We start from the raw sequence: 17,317 nt of genomic DNA, 5'->3' as shown, positions 1-17,317 counted from the left end.
AAAGAAGGGGGACAAAACCATAGGCTAGCACTGGATGACGGCCAGTGTTCCAGACACAAAGCCTGTCAGCAAACATCCTGCTGACAAGTTGGTATGGACACACGAAGAGAGAGGAAACAAGGATTAAAACCCTTATTTTCCTTGAATATTCCATCAGGCTCTATATCAATTCCCCCTTTGAGACTTGTTATTTAATCCAGAGTTAAACTACAGAGTTTCAGTTCCTTTATGGTTCAGGGACTCATACAATGCTATGATCTTGGTTGTAGTGCTTCTTTCCACAGGGCTTCTATAGAAGTAGTACAGCTCATACAAAGGGGAGCCAAACAAAGAAGTAACAGACAGGGTCCTAACAGTAGTACTACTATGTCAATTAAGCTTTTAAAACCTCTGAAAGTAGAAAACCATTCTCCAAATAAAGAGCTAGCATCCCAGCCCCTGAGTCCTTTCTAAGTCTGTACCAGCACATGTGCTATTCTCCTGATGTTACTGGTTATATCCTTTTTGAGTATGGCCTTTCACAAGGAAGGCATGGTCCCTTTGTGAATGTCCTACTTGGCACCCTCTTAAGGAGATGCTAGCCTTAGATAAGATGGCCTGGGTGGAGAAGCACAATAAACAAAAGAACATCATTCTGGAGGTCGGGTTAATAGCAATAACAATGGAGGATACTTAAAGTACCCACCAAGCAAAGTAAAAGAGTACCAACAGAATGTTCTCTGTATAAGTGGTCAGCTGGACCAATTCCTATCAAACCTATGGCAATGAGAATGGCAAAAATAATAATAATAACCATTGGCATAAGCAAGAGGTGACATTGCATTATCTTGAGAGTGACTACATTATAAGACCAAAGTTATCCATTAATATTGCAATCTTCTACTGGGCATTGACCATCTAGCCTCTGTTAAGGGGAAGTCCTCCTCCAATAGCACACTCTCTACCCAGGCTAAACCCTGGAAACAAGGAAGGCAAAAAGCTATCTCTACCTCCACCTTCCTGGCCAATGCACTGGAGCTTTATTGGGAAAGATCAGGGAGGGCACCAGGAATATATAGGAGGCAGATATTTTTATTAGGCTGAAGCCTGGTCCAGTGGGCTCCAGCCCCAAAATCTGTACCCTAAAGGGAAGTAGCACATATCTTTTATACCTTAGCATTGGGTTACAGTGAGAAAGAAACATATATTGGTTGGCTATCAATAAAATCTTTTTTTTTTTTTTTTTTTGGTCTTTTTGAGACAGGATCTCCCTGTAGCCCCAGCTGCTGGCCTGGAACTCCCTGTGTAGACCAGGCTGGCCTTGAACGCACAGAAATCCACCTGCCTCTGCTTCCCAAGTGCTGAGATTAAAGGCATTCACCATCACGTCTAGCTCAGTAAAGTCTTAAAACCAGGCAAAGTATTATAAATTTAGAAAAGAAAAAAGTGCTAAAATAAAATCACCGGTCTGAAAGTCATTGCAAAAGTCTCCATCTGAGGAAAAGAGAAAAGAGGAAGCATCTATGAAAAAGGGGGCAAAACTGTGAGTTAGCGATCCAACAAACTCAGGGGTTCCCTAAGCTAGATGTGAGTGGAATCATTTCTTTTATCTTTGGTGCCTTATCTGGGGTAAAAAAAAAAAAAACTTCAGTTATCAAGAGAAATAACACTTTGATGCAGTATTTAAAAATCAATCAATGCAAAACATTCTATACTGAACAAAATACTAAAATTTTATTTCTTTATTTTTTGGTCTTTTTGAGACAGGGTTTCCTTGTAGCCCCAGCTGGCCTGGATTCACTATGGAGACCAGGTTGGCCTCCAACTAACAGAGATCCGCCTGCCTGGCCAATACTAAAATTTTAAATGAAAACAGGCTCTCACAGTGTCAAGTGAAGCATCAGGCAAAAGGGCGGAGGGAGGTGGACTCCTGAATACATGCTTTTATTTACTTTTAAATGGCTAATTTTACCAGTCCAAAAGGCCAAAGGGGGCACTCAGATGGAGGTCTTGCTGCCCCTGCACCTCAGAAGTCCTGCCATGCACCTTCAGCCCCTTTTCATGCTGTCAGCCTCTGTCACATCCCATGGACCATGCCATGGAATTGCCAGCCCCTCAAGCCAGGCCCAGACTGCATTTTCTCACCAACATGCTAAGGGGGAGTGAAGATTGGGAAAGCAATGTATGTGAGCAGGATCCAGAGAGCAAGCCCCTGTGATGTAGAGCCCCAAGGAAAATAATTTATTCACTGTTTTCTCTCTCTTCATGTGTTTCTACCAACTTATCACCAGAATGTTTGCTGACAGGCTTTGTGGTTAGAATGCTGGCAGTCACCCAGTGTGTTCTAGCTTGCTTTCCATCGCTGTGACAAAACACTCTGACCAATACCAACTTAGGGAGGTAAAGAGTTTATTTGGCTCACACCTCCCGGGTCACAGTTCATCACTGAGGGAGCCCAAGGGAGGAACTCCGGGAGGAACCTGGAGGCAGGAACTGAAGCACAATTCGTGTAGGAATGCCCCTTACTGGCTTGCTCCCCTGGCCCGTGTTCAACCTGCTTTCTTATACAATACAGGCCCACCTGCCCAAGGGTGGCACCACCCACTGTGGGCTGGGCCCTCCCATATCACTCAACAATCAAGAAAATGCCCTATGGACGTGGCCACAGGCCAGTCCAATGGAGGCGATTTCCCAATACGGCACCCTCTACCCAAATGTGTCAAATTGATACCTAAAGCTATGAGTGAATGATTATTTACAGAAACATGGGTAAAGAAGGCAGCTGCATCACCAAAAGTCCACCTAGCCTGCATGACAGCTCATGAAAGCAACAGCAAGATTTGCAGGTAGCACAGCTGTTTGGACAGTCTCTCCTCTCAGTAGCAATTAATATTGCTTATATAACCTTGGATGTATGGGTGTGGGATGCCGGCTAAGTCTTGGAAGGAATTTTCTGAGCATTGTATCTTTCACTTCCTGAATCTTACTAGTTTCCCTCCTCCCTTCAGTAGAGAATGTTTCAACTGGAGGAAATAGCTACAAAGCTAATACCCCTCTTAAATTTTGTGCCCCAACCAATTAAGTGTCCCCGTCTTGGACCTGGGAAGGGTAACTTCATGCTTTGTATTAGGTTATAGCTTAGTAGAAATAACTGGTCTGAATTGGACACAGTGTTGCATGCCTACAGTTTCAGCACTCAAGAGGCTGAGGCTGAGAGACTGGAAGATGACACTGCGAGTGAATTTGAAGCCAGCCTGGGCTACATAGGGAGACCTTGTCTCAAAAAAAGAAAAAAAAAAAAGACTGTTCTGTCCTTAGTCAACTGAATTTAAATGTTCATTTGTTGAATGCTCTGATGTTACAAGGTTGAGTAAGGCCTAGAGTTTACAGTTTATAGAGACAACAGAAAGCAGCTAACTGGAATCCAACTCAATAAATACTCTACAAAGTATACACATAATAAGTTTGGAAGCACACAGATGTACGCAGTGGCTATTTGCTTCCTAGGGCAGAGTTATAAAGTATTAATGGTGTGGTGAATTGAGAAAATGAACTTTTGGAGGGGAGCAAGGGAGATCATACCAACTTTAATAAGTAATTGGGAGAAAACTTCTCCAGGTTTCATTTCCAGGGGGTGACCTTGATCAAGGGGTAAAGGCGCTTGTCACCAAGCCTGACAACCCAAGTTTGGCCCCGGGAATTATATGATAGAAGAACCAACTCCAATAAGTTGTCCACTGACTTCCACAGGTGACCAGTTTCCTTCACAGGCCCACACACACATAGCCCCTGTCACACATAAAGCAAATGAATACATAGGTAAATAAATGTAATTTTAAAAACTGATTTTATTTTTATGTATATGAATGTTTTGCCTGCATGTAACTGCACCCGTGTGTGCAATGCCCACAGAAGCCAGGAAGAGGGTGTTTGATCCCTTGGAACTGTAGTTATGGACAGTTAGCTGCCATGTGGGTTCTGGGAATTGAACCCAGGTCCTGTGCAATAGCAGCAAGAGCAGTGCTATTAACCATGGAATCATCTCGCCAGCCCTGTAAATAAATTTAAGAACAGAAAAGTTTCTTTAAGATGTGTATAGTCAGTCACCAGGTGACTGTTATATGTATAGGTTTGGAAGATTAACATTTATTGAGCATCTAGCCAGGGGCTTTACACAAGGGTTATTTTTTAAAAATTTTTATTTATTATTTCTATTTTATGTGTATTGCCTGCATGTTGTAGGTAAGTGCACCCATGTCGTGCAATGCCCGCAGAGGTCAGAAGAGGCTGTTGGATCCCCTGGGACTGGAGGTACTGGCAGTTGTTAGCTGCCATGTGGGTGCTGGGATTCAAACCCGGGTCTTCTGCAAGAACAACCAGTGTTCTTAACCACTGAGCCATCTCTCCAGCTCCCGGGGTTATTATCTTTAACCCATGCATGGTAGAAGAGGTGGTTTCTAGAGATGAGGACCAATTCACAGAGGTCAGACGAGGATAATACACCATTTCACTACTAGTAAAGTAAAATAAGTGAGTCAAGTCCAGGTCTTTTTGATTTCCCAAGCCCCTCATGCCATACTGCTCTTGGGAAGCCAAGAGAAAAGAAGAAATGTATTTGTTGACACAAAATCCATCACATTTCTCTCACTCCTACTTTAATACTATCTTTGCAAAGCTGAAGAACAACATCTTCCTGCCTTAACCACGCCTTCCTGAGGTTTCAGAGTTCAGCCCCTCACACTTGGGGTACTAAAACTGTACCAAAATAAAGAAGTAAAAATAAAAATCCATTTCTATACTTTACTTCGACCTCCATGATAACCAAGTTAACTAACAGCAACTGACAGAAACTCAGCAGGTGAGGAAGTCTGTATCCACTTTCCTAAGTAGTTGGGAGAAACGTTCTCTGGGAAAAAAAAAACTGGTGGTAAAGGTTTGGGAAAGTAATATTTCCTGGGTTTCTGGACAAGGAATTTACCCAAAAGTTAACGTATTTAATCTATAGTAGGAGGCTTTTGCTTGGTGGGTGGTGGTAAAATTACGCCCTTGCTGATCATTTCTAAACTGGAGAAAAGAGCCTTCCCCAGTACCACCCCCTCCCCCGGTCTGTCTTTCGGGATTGGGAGTCCAAAGCCAGAGGGTGTTAGTGTAGTGTGAGGCTTGAAGGGAGGCTTCTGAGGATACGGTGTGTTAACTGCCTGGAGAACAGAGTCAGAAGACCCGGAACACACTGACAGGAGTCTGGGTCAGTTTAGGGGTGGGAATGTGACAGGAGGCATTCCAAAGGGGACCGATCGAAAAGAGCAGTGCAGAGCAGCGCACCGCACCCAGAACCCAGCGCGCAGCTGCGCAGGCCGCGGAGGAGGCGTGGTCTTTCGGGGCGGGGCCAGGTGACGGTTACATAACTCAGCCGTCAGAGCCGCTGTGGAGCAGTTTGGGCGGCGGGGGCGGGGCCGGGCCGTGCCGGGGTGCTGCGGGCCAGGCAAGATGGCGGCCTTAGACGCCGAGCCGTTGCCGTTGACCCTGGAGTCCCTGCCCACCGACCCTCTGCTGCTCATCCTATCCTTCGTGGACTACCGAGACCTAATCAAGTAATTGGGTGGTGCTCGTGACTGGGATGGGGACACGGCAGGAGGCGGCGAGGCCGGGAGGGAAGAGGCCGGAGTCGCACCCTGGATCCCGACTCCCGCGGCCGCTTTTTAGAGGCGGCCTCCGGCTGCACCCGAAAGTGACACCCTTGTCCTTCAGGGCCACCTGCGAGGCTGAGGGAGACGCGACAGGCAGGGCTTGGCCTTGAGGCGTTCGTCCTGTGCAGGCCCCAGGTCCCCCCGGACTAGCGTCCTCTCCCTCAGGCCTTGGGAGGCCCTGATCCCGGGGACAGAGCTGGCGCCCCCGGTGCGGTGCTCCGGCGACACCTCAAGGTCCCGGCCCACGCTCAATCTGGTTGGGCTGAGGACGTCTGGAGGGAGGCCGCGACCTTCTGGCTCCCCCTGGCATCGTGATCATTCGGGGCATGCACTTTGTCTTGTGTTTGCAAATTGTTTGGCCGTCGGTCTTCCGTCTTCCAGTGGGTGGTTGGATTTTGTGCTTTGGTACTGAGTTCTAGTGAGGCGGTACAGGTGACTGCTGTTACCCCACGGATTCCTACATTAACAGTTTCGGCTGCAAAAGTAAACACCGCCTGTTAGTCAGGGTGGCCCAAAACCCAGCTCTTTCCAAGACTTGGGACCCTCTGGCGTAGCAGAAGAAATGACGCTGCTTGCTGTGCTCCGGTTCCCGCCCTCTCCTCCATGTCAGGATTGTTTACATCCTTGACAGCAGCACACTGGGTTTCCTGAGCTACCATTTATGTTTATAGATGGGAAGTCAAGATTTTTGGGTTTTGATTGATTATTGGATCCTAGCCATTTGATGACTGTATCCTGTGTTCTTAAGGGTCCTTCTAGAAGTACAGGTTTCTTGGAGTTCCGAGTTGTACTAGTGCCTCATTACACTCTTGTTTTTCTAGAAAATGCATTTTTCCCCTACTCAGGCTTTTCCTTACAAAAGGTTTTACTTTAGGAAGGGTTATTCCATTTGAAATTGATTTGATCCGAACTAATTCTATTGCTGTTACTTCTTCCTATCTAGACAGCCCTTTACCTTTGATTGCTGCCAGGGTAATCTTCCCAAAAGGAATCTGACTTTCATTCTCTGTAAAAGTCTATGATACACCCCTTGTTTACAGGCTGTAGCCTGAACTTCTGCAGCGTTTAAGGCCCTTATATGGTGTATTATCTAAGGCCTTTCAGGCCTTATTTGTTCTCCACTATCATATCTGCACAGTCCATTCTAGCTACAGCCGACCTCCGCCAGCATACCATGCAGGCATTTAATACATTTTTGTTGTACAAGCTCTGGCATTGCCTTGCCTTAACTTGGCAACCCAACTCTCCACCTTATTTCATCTACAGAATTTATGCCATAATGGCTAGTGTGTGCACTCCTAGAATATATGGATTATTTTTGTATTTATTCAGTAGATGTGTGTGTGTGTGTGTGTGTGTGTGTGTGTGAGAGCTGTGTGCCCATTAAATGTAGGCATGCAATAGTGAACAAGACAGGTAAGGTCCCTCTTGTGTAACTTACATACTATAGACAAAATAGAAAGTGAAATACATAATTGCAAGAGGTGCTAAGTGCAAGGAAGGAAATTATAATAGAGTGCTCTGTTAAGGAATGAAGAGGAAGAGATGACCAATTCACAGTAGAAGGAGCAGCTTTATGTGAAGTATGACAGAATACAGTTATGTCCTGGTGGAGGGACTCGCGTTTGGAGGTCGATGGGTTTGTTAACAATGGCATGGTCTGTGTGGGGAACTAGAAGGCTGTTTTGGCCGAAGATGGTAGTGACTCACAGGCACACTGGATGAGGTGTGGCTGGTGAAATCATATAGCATTTTGTAAGAACAGATTTTTATTTCAAATGCTTTAGGTAGTAATAAGAATTTTAAGCTGAGGTGACATTACCCTTCCATAAATGTGTGTGGAAATTAGTGGAATCCAGTTCTATTTTTATCTGCACATGTCCAGCGCACTGCAGCTTCTTTCTTGCACAGTATAGCCCAGCTCTGCCAAATGCCAATGTTGAGCCCGTTGCCAAGCCGTGACAGTTTTGGTGCATATTTCCTCAAGTGTGTTGGGTTAAACTGTATTAATCCATTGGGATTTTGATGTATATCAGTTGCACAGTTTGAATCTGAGATTGCATGATACTTCCTTTACTAATCACAAGGCAGTCTGGCTAGCTAACACAAATAGGTTTTAGAAAATACTGTTTTGCAGTTATAAGGGTCATGAGAGGATATAAGAAAAATAAAGGGAGTCAAACACAATTTAACTATGACTTTTAATCTTTCTGTTTTTTTTCCCTTTTATTCTATGAATCTGCTTACTGCCAGTTGTTGCTATGTCAGTCGAAGACTTAACCAGCTATCAAGTCATGATCCGCTGTGGAGAAGACATTGCAAAAAATACTGGCTGATATCTGAGTAAGTATTCTGTGAAGATGTGCATGTAGGGTGGGATGTGTGTGGGTTTTTTGTTTTTGTTTTTGTTTTTTTAAGAGTAAATTTTTATGTTGTTCTTGGAGACAGGATCTCATTCTGTAGCCCAGGTTGGCCTGAAACTTAGTATGTAGCCCAGGTTGGCCTAAAAATTGGTATGTAGCCCAGGCTGCCCTTCTGGCAGTCCTGCTTCAGCCTCTCTTTTGCTGAGATTACAAGAATGAGCCATCACACTTGACACTAGGGTAAATTTTTAACTTTATATTCTTAATTTATATACAGGAATTGTTCATGTTTATAGGATAGAGTATAATTCAGTATACATATGCAACTTTTTATGGTCAAATCAGGCTAATTAGTATTTCCATCTCCTTTCCTTTTTTGCCATTTATTTATTTATTGAGATAGGGTTGTCTTACAACCCCAGCTGGCCTGGATATATGTAGATCAGGCTGGATCGGATCTACCTACTTCTGTCTCCTGAGCTCTGGGGCTAAGGTGTGTGCCACCATGCCTGACTTTCCATTTTCATACATATCTTTAAAATATGTATCATTTCTTTGTATTGGGACCTTTCAAATTATTTCTTTTAGTTCTTTATATGTTATAAAATGCACATTAAATTGTTGTAAACTATAGCCATTCTCCACTAGAACTAGTTAACTATATTTTCAGTGTCCTTCTGAACCTCTGCTTCTCTCCCCAGCCCAACCTTTAGCAGAGAACATACAGATTTTTGACCCTAATACTAGTATGTTCTGCTTGTCCTCTCTAATTCTAGTTTCTGTTACTGGGTTCAGTAAATGTTAACATATTACCAAAATAAAAATGTAGGTGATAGGTTTGGCAAAGGTGAAAGGAAAGATGGGAATCATAACATCTTTTCTTAGATTGAGGGAAGTTGGGCATACTAAAGTTGGTAGAGCAAGAAGGGTAGGTTTAAGCATAATGTTTAAGACAATGAGCTTTAGTTCTTCCAAAGTAAAAGTCAACAATAGCTATCAAGCATTCAGAGGAGTAAGAATAGGAAAGGAGGATATTTTTCTTTTTTCTTTTTTTTGTCTCTTTTGAGACAGGGTCTCCCTGTAGCCACAGCTGGCCTGGAACTGGCTATGGAGACCAGGCTGACCTTGATCTCAAAGAGATCTACCCGCCTCTGCCTCCCAAATGCTGGTACTAAAGGCATATGCCACTGTGTCTGGTGAAAGGAGGAATTTTAAGTATTGATATATCCTCATCTTTGCTCCACTTTGGAGCATTACCAGATACATGGAAATTTGGTAAATCAAAAGTTGGGCATGGTGGTGCATACCTTAATCCCAGCGCTGGGGAGGCAGAGGTAAGCAGATTTGATCCAGCCTGGTCTACATATCAAGTTCTAGGCATTGTGTCTACAGGGAAACCCTGTCCCAAAAAAAGGGAAAAAAAATTGGTAAATCAAGAACCAGAGGTATAAGGATTTAGAAATATACTTCCATAAATAACTTGTTTCTTCGGAGAGGTTGGGCTTAGAAATGAAAACTTTTTTTTGAACCACAAGTTCTTTCGCACCTTCCTAATTTTGTCAGTGCTGGGGCTTGAACCTAGGGCTTCTCTCATACTAGGCAAACACTGCACAAATTGAGCTACACTTACCTCAACCCTCTTCTTTTGTACTATTTAGTTTTGATAGTACGTCTATGTATTACTTATATTAATAAATCACTTTATGTATAATTTGTCAGTAGGTTGTTGGACTAATATGGTTTCCTCTTTTTTTAAAACTAGCTAGGCATTATTTATCTCTCTCATTGTCTAACCCTTCCACCATGGTTTCCCCATTTAAAGTGCCCCCATTTTTCCCATATCTCCCTTAATACCCTTCTCCTATGGTCCCATCTCTCTTGAGCCCCTTCTTTCACTTTATCCCCAAGATTTCTCTCAATTTTTATCCATATTTCCCTTATTAACACCTGTTTCCTACTGTTCTCTTTCAGATTCTTTCTTTTCCTTTACCTCCCTGGTTCCTTTTCATTATCCTGATTCCTATAGTTATGTCTGGAATCATACTCACTTATAAGGATTTGGTGCTAGGATCCACATATGTGGGAAACCATACGTCATTTGTTTTTCTGAGTCTGTGTTACTTCACTTAGTATAACAATTTCTAGTTCCATCCATTTTCTAGTTCCATCCATTTACCTGCAAATTTCATGATTTCATCTTTCTTTACTGATTAGTAAAACTCCATCATATAAATGAACTACATTTTCATTATCCACTGGTCAGTTGAAGAACACTTAGGTTGCTTCCATCTCTTACCTATTGTGAAAAGAGTAACAACAAACATGGATGTACAAGTGTCTCTGCAATAGAATGAGTTCTTTGGGTATATGCCAAGGAGTGGTATAACTGGGTCAAATGGTAGGTTCATTTGTAGTATAGAGATTAGAGACGCATGTACAAACAAGTGTTAGTTGCATTAAAAATGAGTTTTTCTGTATGAAACAGTATATTTTAATAATGAAATGGAGATCTTTTTTAAAGGTTAAAACTTCATTCAATTTTATATCTTATAGGGTTTATACTGAGTAAAATAATGTATAACTGTATTCAACTATAAACATAAAAAATTACAGCCAATTTTGAAAGAGATGCGTCTTAACTCTGGAAATTGGTATTGAAAATGTCAATGCTGTTGTAATGAAATGCTTCTATTTATTGGTTATTAAATAAATAATTTTAAAAAATAACTCAGGCTGCTCTCTGGCATTCCAGTGAAATATACTGACATTTTTTCATGATTAAAACAAAACAAACAAAAATCGCTTTATTCCCTCCTTACGCCTTCAAAAATCTAAACGAAAAACCCACTTGGAACCAGGCATGGTAGCATACTCCTATAATCCCAACATTTGGGAGGCTATGGCAGGAAGATCCTGAGTTTGAGGCTAGCCTGAGCCATGCAGACGGTTTCAGAAAACAAAGCACCTTTATCCTGATTTATTCTTTTATATTAAACCTATCCTCCATTCCTTGACTTCCTGACACCACCATCCATCCAGGCAGCTTAGCGAGAAATAAGAATTATCTTGGGCCTTCTCTCTTTATCTACGTTCACTTAATTACCAGACTTTCTTGGTTTGTGCTTTGTATTTCTTGATATCTCCCTATTACCATAGCTTTTGTTCAGTTTATCACATGGGCTACTGCAGAACTTTCCTAACTCCTCTCTGATGTCTATGGTTTTCACCTCTTAAGTCTACCCCCACTTCTCAAACCATAACCACAACCAAATTCTCTTTAAATTTCCCTTTTATAAGCCTTTAGTAGCTCTCCATTTTCTATAGGAAAAAGTGCAAGCTCATTTTATGGCACCTTAAAGCACCTTGTGACTGCTTATCTTCTACTTCTGACTCAAGTTTTTTGTTAAAAAAAGCTGAACTCTTTTTGTTCCTGATTAGACTGTCTACTTTTTGAAGGCAAAAATGTGCCCTATTTTTTATGTCCTTAGTGGCCAAGTGTTTGGCCATAAACACAAATGTTTATGGACTTGTAGGCAAGTAAAAATACTGGCTCATGTATTTGTTTTGATGATTTGTGATTCTCTGATCTAATATAGATGTGCTGGACCAATATTATTGTCATTATATTCTAAATATTCTCTAAAATAGGATGACTATACTTGCCTTTTAAAATTATAATTGAGGTCAGTGTGGTGACACACCTGTAATCCCAGCATGTGGGAGGTAGAGGAAGGAGGATCAGAAGTTCAAGGATATCCTTGGCTACATAGCAAGTTTGAGCCAGCCTGATCTGAGCTACATGAGACCCTACCTCAATCAGTTTATTTTCAATTAGTGTATTTTCAAGAGTAAGTTAAAATTTGTACCAACATACTATTCATATATTTTATTAAGAATTAGGAAACTTGGAAAAAATTAAGTAGAAAGTAAGAAAATAAGTGACTAATAATCCTACCATGCCAGCAGTGACTCCTGTTACAGTTTTTGATGTTATATATTACTTTTTGCTATCTAGTCTCCATTTGTGGCTGACATAGGTTAAAGAGGAATTTAAAAAGGCAAAGTTCTCACAAACTCCCAATAAAGTGTGTTGGTAAATGTCGGAAATATGTGCCAAGCTGGGTATGGTAGCACACATTTCTAATCCTAGTGCAGGAGGACCACAAGCTCAAGGGTATCCTTAACTGCATAGCTAGTTCAAGGAAAGCTTGGGCTGCATGTGACCCTTTCTCAAAAAAAAAAAAAAGGGGAAAAAAGAGATGTGTTAATATCATTTCAAAAGATTTTAATCTCATTTTTAAAATCTATTTAGGGAAGAGAAAACACGGAAGAATCAGTGCTGGAAATCTCTCTTCATAGATACTTACTCAGATGTAGGAAGATATATTGACCATTATGCTGCTATTAAAAAGGCCTGGGATGACCTCAAGAAATATTTGGAGCCCAGGTGTCCTCGGATGGTTTTGTCTCTGAAAGGTATTAGAAATATGGGGTCCCCCTTTATTTTAAAAAATATTTTACTATTATTTTTATGTGTATGAGTGTATTGCCTGCATGTATTTTAAATTCACCCATGTTGTGAAATGCCCTCGGAAGTCAGAAAGAGGGCATTGGATTTCCCTGGAACTGGAGTTACAGTTGGGTTCTAGGAATCAAACTCGGGTCCTCTGCAAGAGCAGCCAGTGTTCTGAGCCATCTCTCCAGCCCTGGGGGGGCTCCCCTTATTTTAGTTACTATCTGTATAAATAGATTAAACTTTGAATCCTCCCTATACCTGTGCTAATCTGATCTCATCTTATTTACCATTCACATTTTACCAGCCAAGGAAGTAAAATACTGATACTGTTAAAAAGGATTGTGTTCTTTTTTACCCATATGGTTATTAAAATAAAAAGCTGAACTTCCTTATATATGTTTCCTATAAAGAAACCAAGCTGAGATTGACCATTTTGATTGATTTTTATTTTTTTGCAATGGGGAGCATCAAAGCCAGGGCCTCATGCATTCTAGGCAAGCATTCTACTATTGAGCTTTACTCTAGTCCTGAAGATGATTATTTTGTAGTGTGTATGCATGCTCATATGTGTGTATATCTGTGGAGGCCAGAGGTTGACCTCGATTGGCTGTCTTTGATTCTCTCCACTTTACTGAGGCAGGGTGTCTCGCTGAACTCAGAATTCACTGATTTAGCTAGTCTAGCTAGCCATCCTATCCCAGGGATCTCCTATTTCTGCCTTCCAATTGTTGGTTTACAGGTGGGTTGCCTCACCTACCTAGTTTTTATGTGGGTTCTGGGGATCCAAATGACAGTCCTCAAGCTTGTGTGGCAAGTACTTTATCTTCTGAACCATTTTTCTATCCCAAGATTATTTTTTAATTGAAAGCTTTATCAATACCTGTTCCTATTTTCAGGACACATAAGTGTTTGGCATTTAATGTTTGGAAGGAACTTGGTTCTTTAAAAGTGTGAGAGTAACATAGAGTGAAGAAAACTTCTTGACACTTAGAAAGTAGTAAAATTAAGATTTGAGCTGAAAGCTCTTTGACCCCAGAATCTGTGTTCTTTCTACTGTATTGTCTTAATTCTGATTAGAATAGTAACAAGTTAGCTGAGCATGGTGGCCCACTTCTTTAATACCAGCACTCTTGAGGCAGAGGCAGGCAGATCTCTATGGGACCGAGACCAGCCTGGTCCACAGTGAGTTCTAGGCCAGCTGGGGCTACAAGTAGACCCTATCTCAAAATAAAAAATACCAAATAATCCCCCCACAAAAAAATAAAATAGTAAGTTATTTCCCTTTATCTGCTTTGTTTATTAATGTCTATGAATACATAGATGTATTATTGCTTATCTGTTTTACACTCCTAAGTTTTTTTCAGACTTACTAAAATGAATTATATACATGTTTTGATTTTGCTAACCTAAATTGGCATCAGTCCTTTTTGATTCTTTTTCCTTAGACCTAGTCTTCTTGAAATAGCACTCCCTCTTTACCTTTCAGATTTCCATTGTAATTTCCCATGCAGATATTTCACTTTCAGACAAACCATGATTTCGTGACAAGGCGCTTAAATCTGAATGGCTAGAAAGTGTAGAATAAAATGATTTTAGTAGATGGAATGGAAGAACACTAAAGAAAAGTACTCCTAATATTTTAACAGCTTATTTTGTAGGAAGAAATGAATAATAATATTCACCTGGTATGTGGGATAAACTACTTCAAGAAGACAATAATTTGAAAATGTATTTAGTGGTGATAAGTAAAATAGATAATAGCTTATCACTATCAAGCACAAAGTTAGACACTAAACTAAATGTTTTTCTTTTTCTTTTTAAAACTAAATATTTTATGTTACTTCATTTACTTTGCAAAAATTCTGTAAGGAAGGCAGTTATTCTCATTTTATAGTGACAGTATTTAGGGCATAAAGGACCAAGTTTGCCATCAGAAAGTGAAAGACAAGCCAGGAATTAATAGAGGGTTCGTTCTGGAGGTGTGATCTTCGCATTGGTTGTGACTGAAGGGAGAGGACCTAGCCTGTTTTGTTTAGAATATCTTAGGTCTCTTTAAGGGTCAGTCCATATTAGTACATTTGGAATATGAGATTGTAGAAATGGTTGTTCTTTTAGGAACAGAATTAAAGCTCCTTTTTCTTTTTCCTTTGGCATTCCTAGGCTCCTCACTCTCTGTTCTATACTGAGCAGTTGATGGTTAAGCTGTCAGATTCCTTAACCACTTCTGCTTTACTGCTAAGATGCCAGTTGTCAGGGTTTGTCATGAGTTTGGAATAAGGTAAAAACACTAGGATATCTACAGATAGCTAGGAACTCTAGACTTAGGAGTTTATAACTAAGTTAGGAACTTAGCTACTGATCTCAGGTGCCATAGTCCTGATTAATTTTAAGGTTATAAAGGTGTCAAGTAAAAAAGAAAAATTAATGCACAAATAGGCACTGGGTCTTAGGATAATTTGTATGGAGCATCTTAAAACTGTGTATTGATGTCCTTAATCATGTATCTTCAAATTTCTTATTTTCCTTCTAAGTTGGCTTAGAATTATAGAGTTGTGAGTTTAACAATTGGGTTGGCAAACTTGTTCTTAAAAGGAACACATAGTAAATATTTTAGGTTGTGTGGGACACATGGTGTTTGTCACAGCTATTTAACCCTGTTGTTAAACTGTTATTTCTGGGAAACAGCTATAGACAATACATAAACAAACGGAGGTATCTGGGTTCCAGTAAAAAGAATTTAGCTTATGGGCTATAATTTCCAAGTCCAGATTTATTACTAGTACTCTCATCTCATAGCAGAAAAGTGTAGGTGACCCAGTGAGGTCCAATAGCTAGTAAGTGACAAAGATAAAATCTAATCTTGGCTTCTGATAACCTTTCACTACCTCCTCATGAGTATGCTAGGGAGGGAAAAATGGATGAATATTTATTGAATACTAGTAAAATGCTTCACTAAATAAGCACATGAAGTTTTATTTAGTCCTTCCTGTAAGTCTCTCGGGTAGGTGCTGTTATCCCTTTTTCTTGCAGAGGAGAAAGCAAGGTCAAAGAGATGAGATAACCTGCAAGAAGCAGAGCCAAGCTAAAAGCCCTGTGTGGAATGCCTCTTTCAGTCTTGCTTTTACTGTGTTGCAAACATATGTTTCCTTACATCTCACTTTTTGTTAATTATGTTTGTTTTTACTTTTCTGTCTCCAAGAAATTCTTGGATTCTTAATCTTAGGTGTTAAATAATGTAACATGTAGCACAAAACATACAAATGTTAGTTTCTTTCCTTATGCAACATACTACATAGGCCTCTTATCAGCCCGGTTCCTTTTCTATTAAACTTTCTTTTTAAAGAATTTCTTTTGTGTATGAGTGTGGTATGTGTATGTGTACCTGTGTGTGTGTATACACACCAGAGGACGATGCCAGGGTCTTCCTTCACTTAACTTTTTAATTTTTTATGTATACTTTCGTTGAATTTTTGTGCATTTCCTACAAAACACCTTAATCATTTTTATACTCCCTCCCCATCCACTCCCCCCACCCCTACTTTTTTGAGATAGTATCTCACTTGAACCTGGAGCTCACTGATTCAGCTAGGTGGGCTGGCCAGCTAGCTCCAGGCATCTGTCTGTCTCTGCCCCCCTCTCCCCCCAATGCTGGGATTACAGACATGCAATTCAGCGCCTGACTTTTACATGTGTGCCAGGGATCCAAGCTCAGGCCCTCATGCTTGCACACCAAGCTTTTTACTGACTGAGGCATCTTCCAAGCTCCTAAAATTTTTCTTTTTTAAAAGTAAAATTTTTAAGAGTAATTCAGATTTGCAGGAAAGATGCAAATGATTCAGAGAGTTCTATGGAACTCTTGTTCAGTTATTCCTAGTAATACTGGAAGACATTTATCAGAACACAAAAGTGACACTAAAGCTATCCAGCACAGGTATATATTCTTTACCAAATTGGAGGAAGTCCCTTTGAATTCTAGTTTGTGAATAGAATTTTTGTTTCTGTGTTGTTGTTTTTAATTTTATTTATTTTTATTTTATATGTATGCATGTATTGCCTGCATGTAGGTAAGTGCCCATGGAGGTCAGAAGAGGCTGTTGGATCTCCTGGGACTGGAGTTAAAGACAGTTGTTAGCTGCCATGTGGGTGGCTGGGATTCAAACCGGGTCTTCTGCAAGAACAACCAGTGTTCTTAACCACTGAGCCATCTCTCCAGCCCCTGTTTTTGTGTTTTAAATCGACAATTGGATTTTTAGCCATAGTCTGGTGTGCCTTATGATTGTCATGTGATTTTTCTCCTCCATTCTGTTAGTGTGGTGGATTACCTTTATTGATTTTCCAAATATGAAACCAGCTTTACATTCCTGGAATGAACTTATTTTAGCATAATACATTATCTATATCCATCGATCCATCCATAATACACACATATATGATTGGATCTACTACTATTGGAATTTTCACATTTTGAGAGAGTTTGGCCTGTAATTTTCCTTTCTTGCAGTGTATCGGATTTTGTTATCAAGATAATGCTGACCTTGTACACAAGTCAGGAAATATTACTTCCTTTTCTGTTCTCTAGAAGAGTTTATGTAAGCTTGGTCCTATTGTTTAAATGATTGGTAGACTATGTCAGCAAGCCATTCAGCTTTGGAGTTCATTATGGGAAGGTTTTTAATTAAGGATTCAGTATCTTTAATATAAGACAAGGCTCTCTATTTTGATAAATTGTCTAGGAAATTATGTTTTCAAATTTTTTACATTTATAATATCTT

At 40.5% G+C, this 17,317-nt stretch overlaps 1 protein-coding gene across 1 annotated transcript in view; it reads left to right on the top strand.

Moving 5' to 3' along the window:
• Window positions 1–5,407: 5,407 nt before the first annotated feature.
• The window catches only part of Fbxo3 (F-box protein 3), a 39,124-nt gene continuing 27,214 nt past the window's right edge, over window positions 5,408–17,317 (top strand). Inside the window, exons 1-3 of the mRNA XM_008851679.3 lie at window positions 5,408–5,570; window positions 7,920–8,009; window positions 12,342–12,505. Coding sequence (XP_008849901.1) covers window positions 5,467–5,570; window positions 7,920–8,009; window positions 12,342–12,505 — 358 coding nt within the window. The 5' untranslated portion in view covers window positions 5,408–5,466. The remainder of the gene's footprint in view (window positions 5,571–7,919; window positions 8,010–12,341; window positions 12,506–17,317) is intronic.

Source organism: Nannospalax galili, unplaced genomic scaffold (genome assembly GCF_000622305.1).
Source record: "Nannospalax galili isolate Female #2095 unplaced genomic scaffold, S.galili_v1.0 scaffold11, whole genome shotgun sequence".
NCBI lineage: Eukaryota > Metazoa > Chordata > Mammalia > Rodentia > Spalacidae > Nannospalax > Nannospalax galili.
The sequence above is the reverse complement of the archived record's forward strand: the minus strand, read 5'-3'. Positions and strand labels throughout refer to the sequence as shown.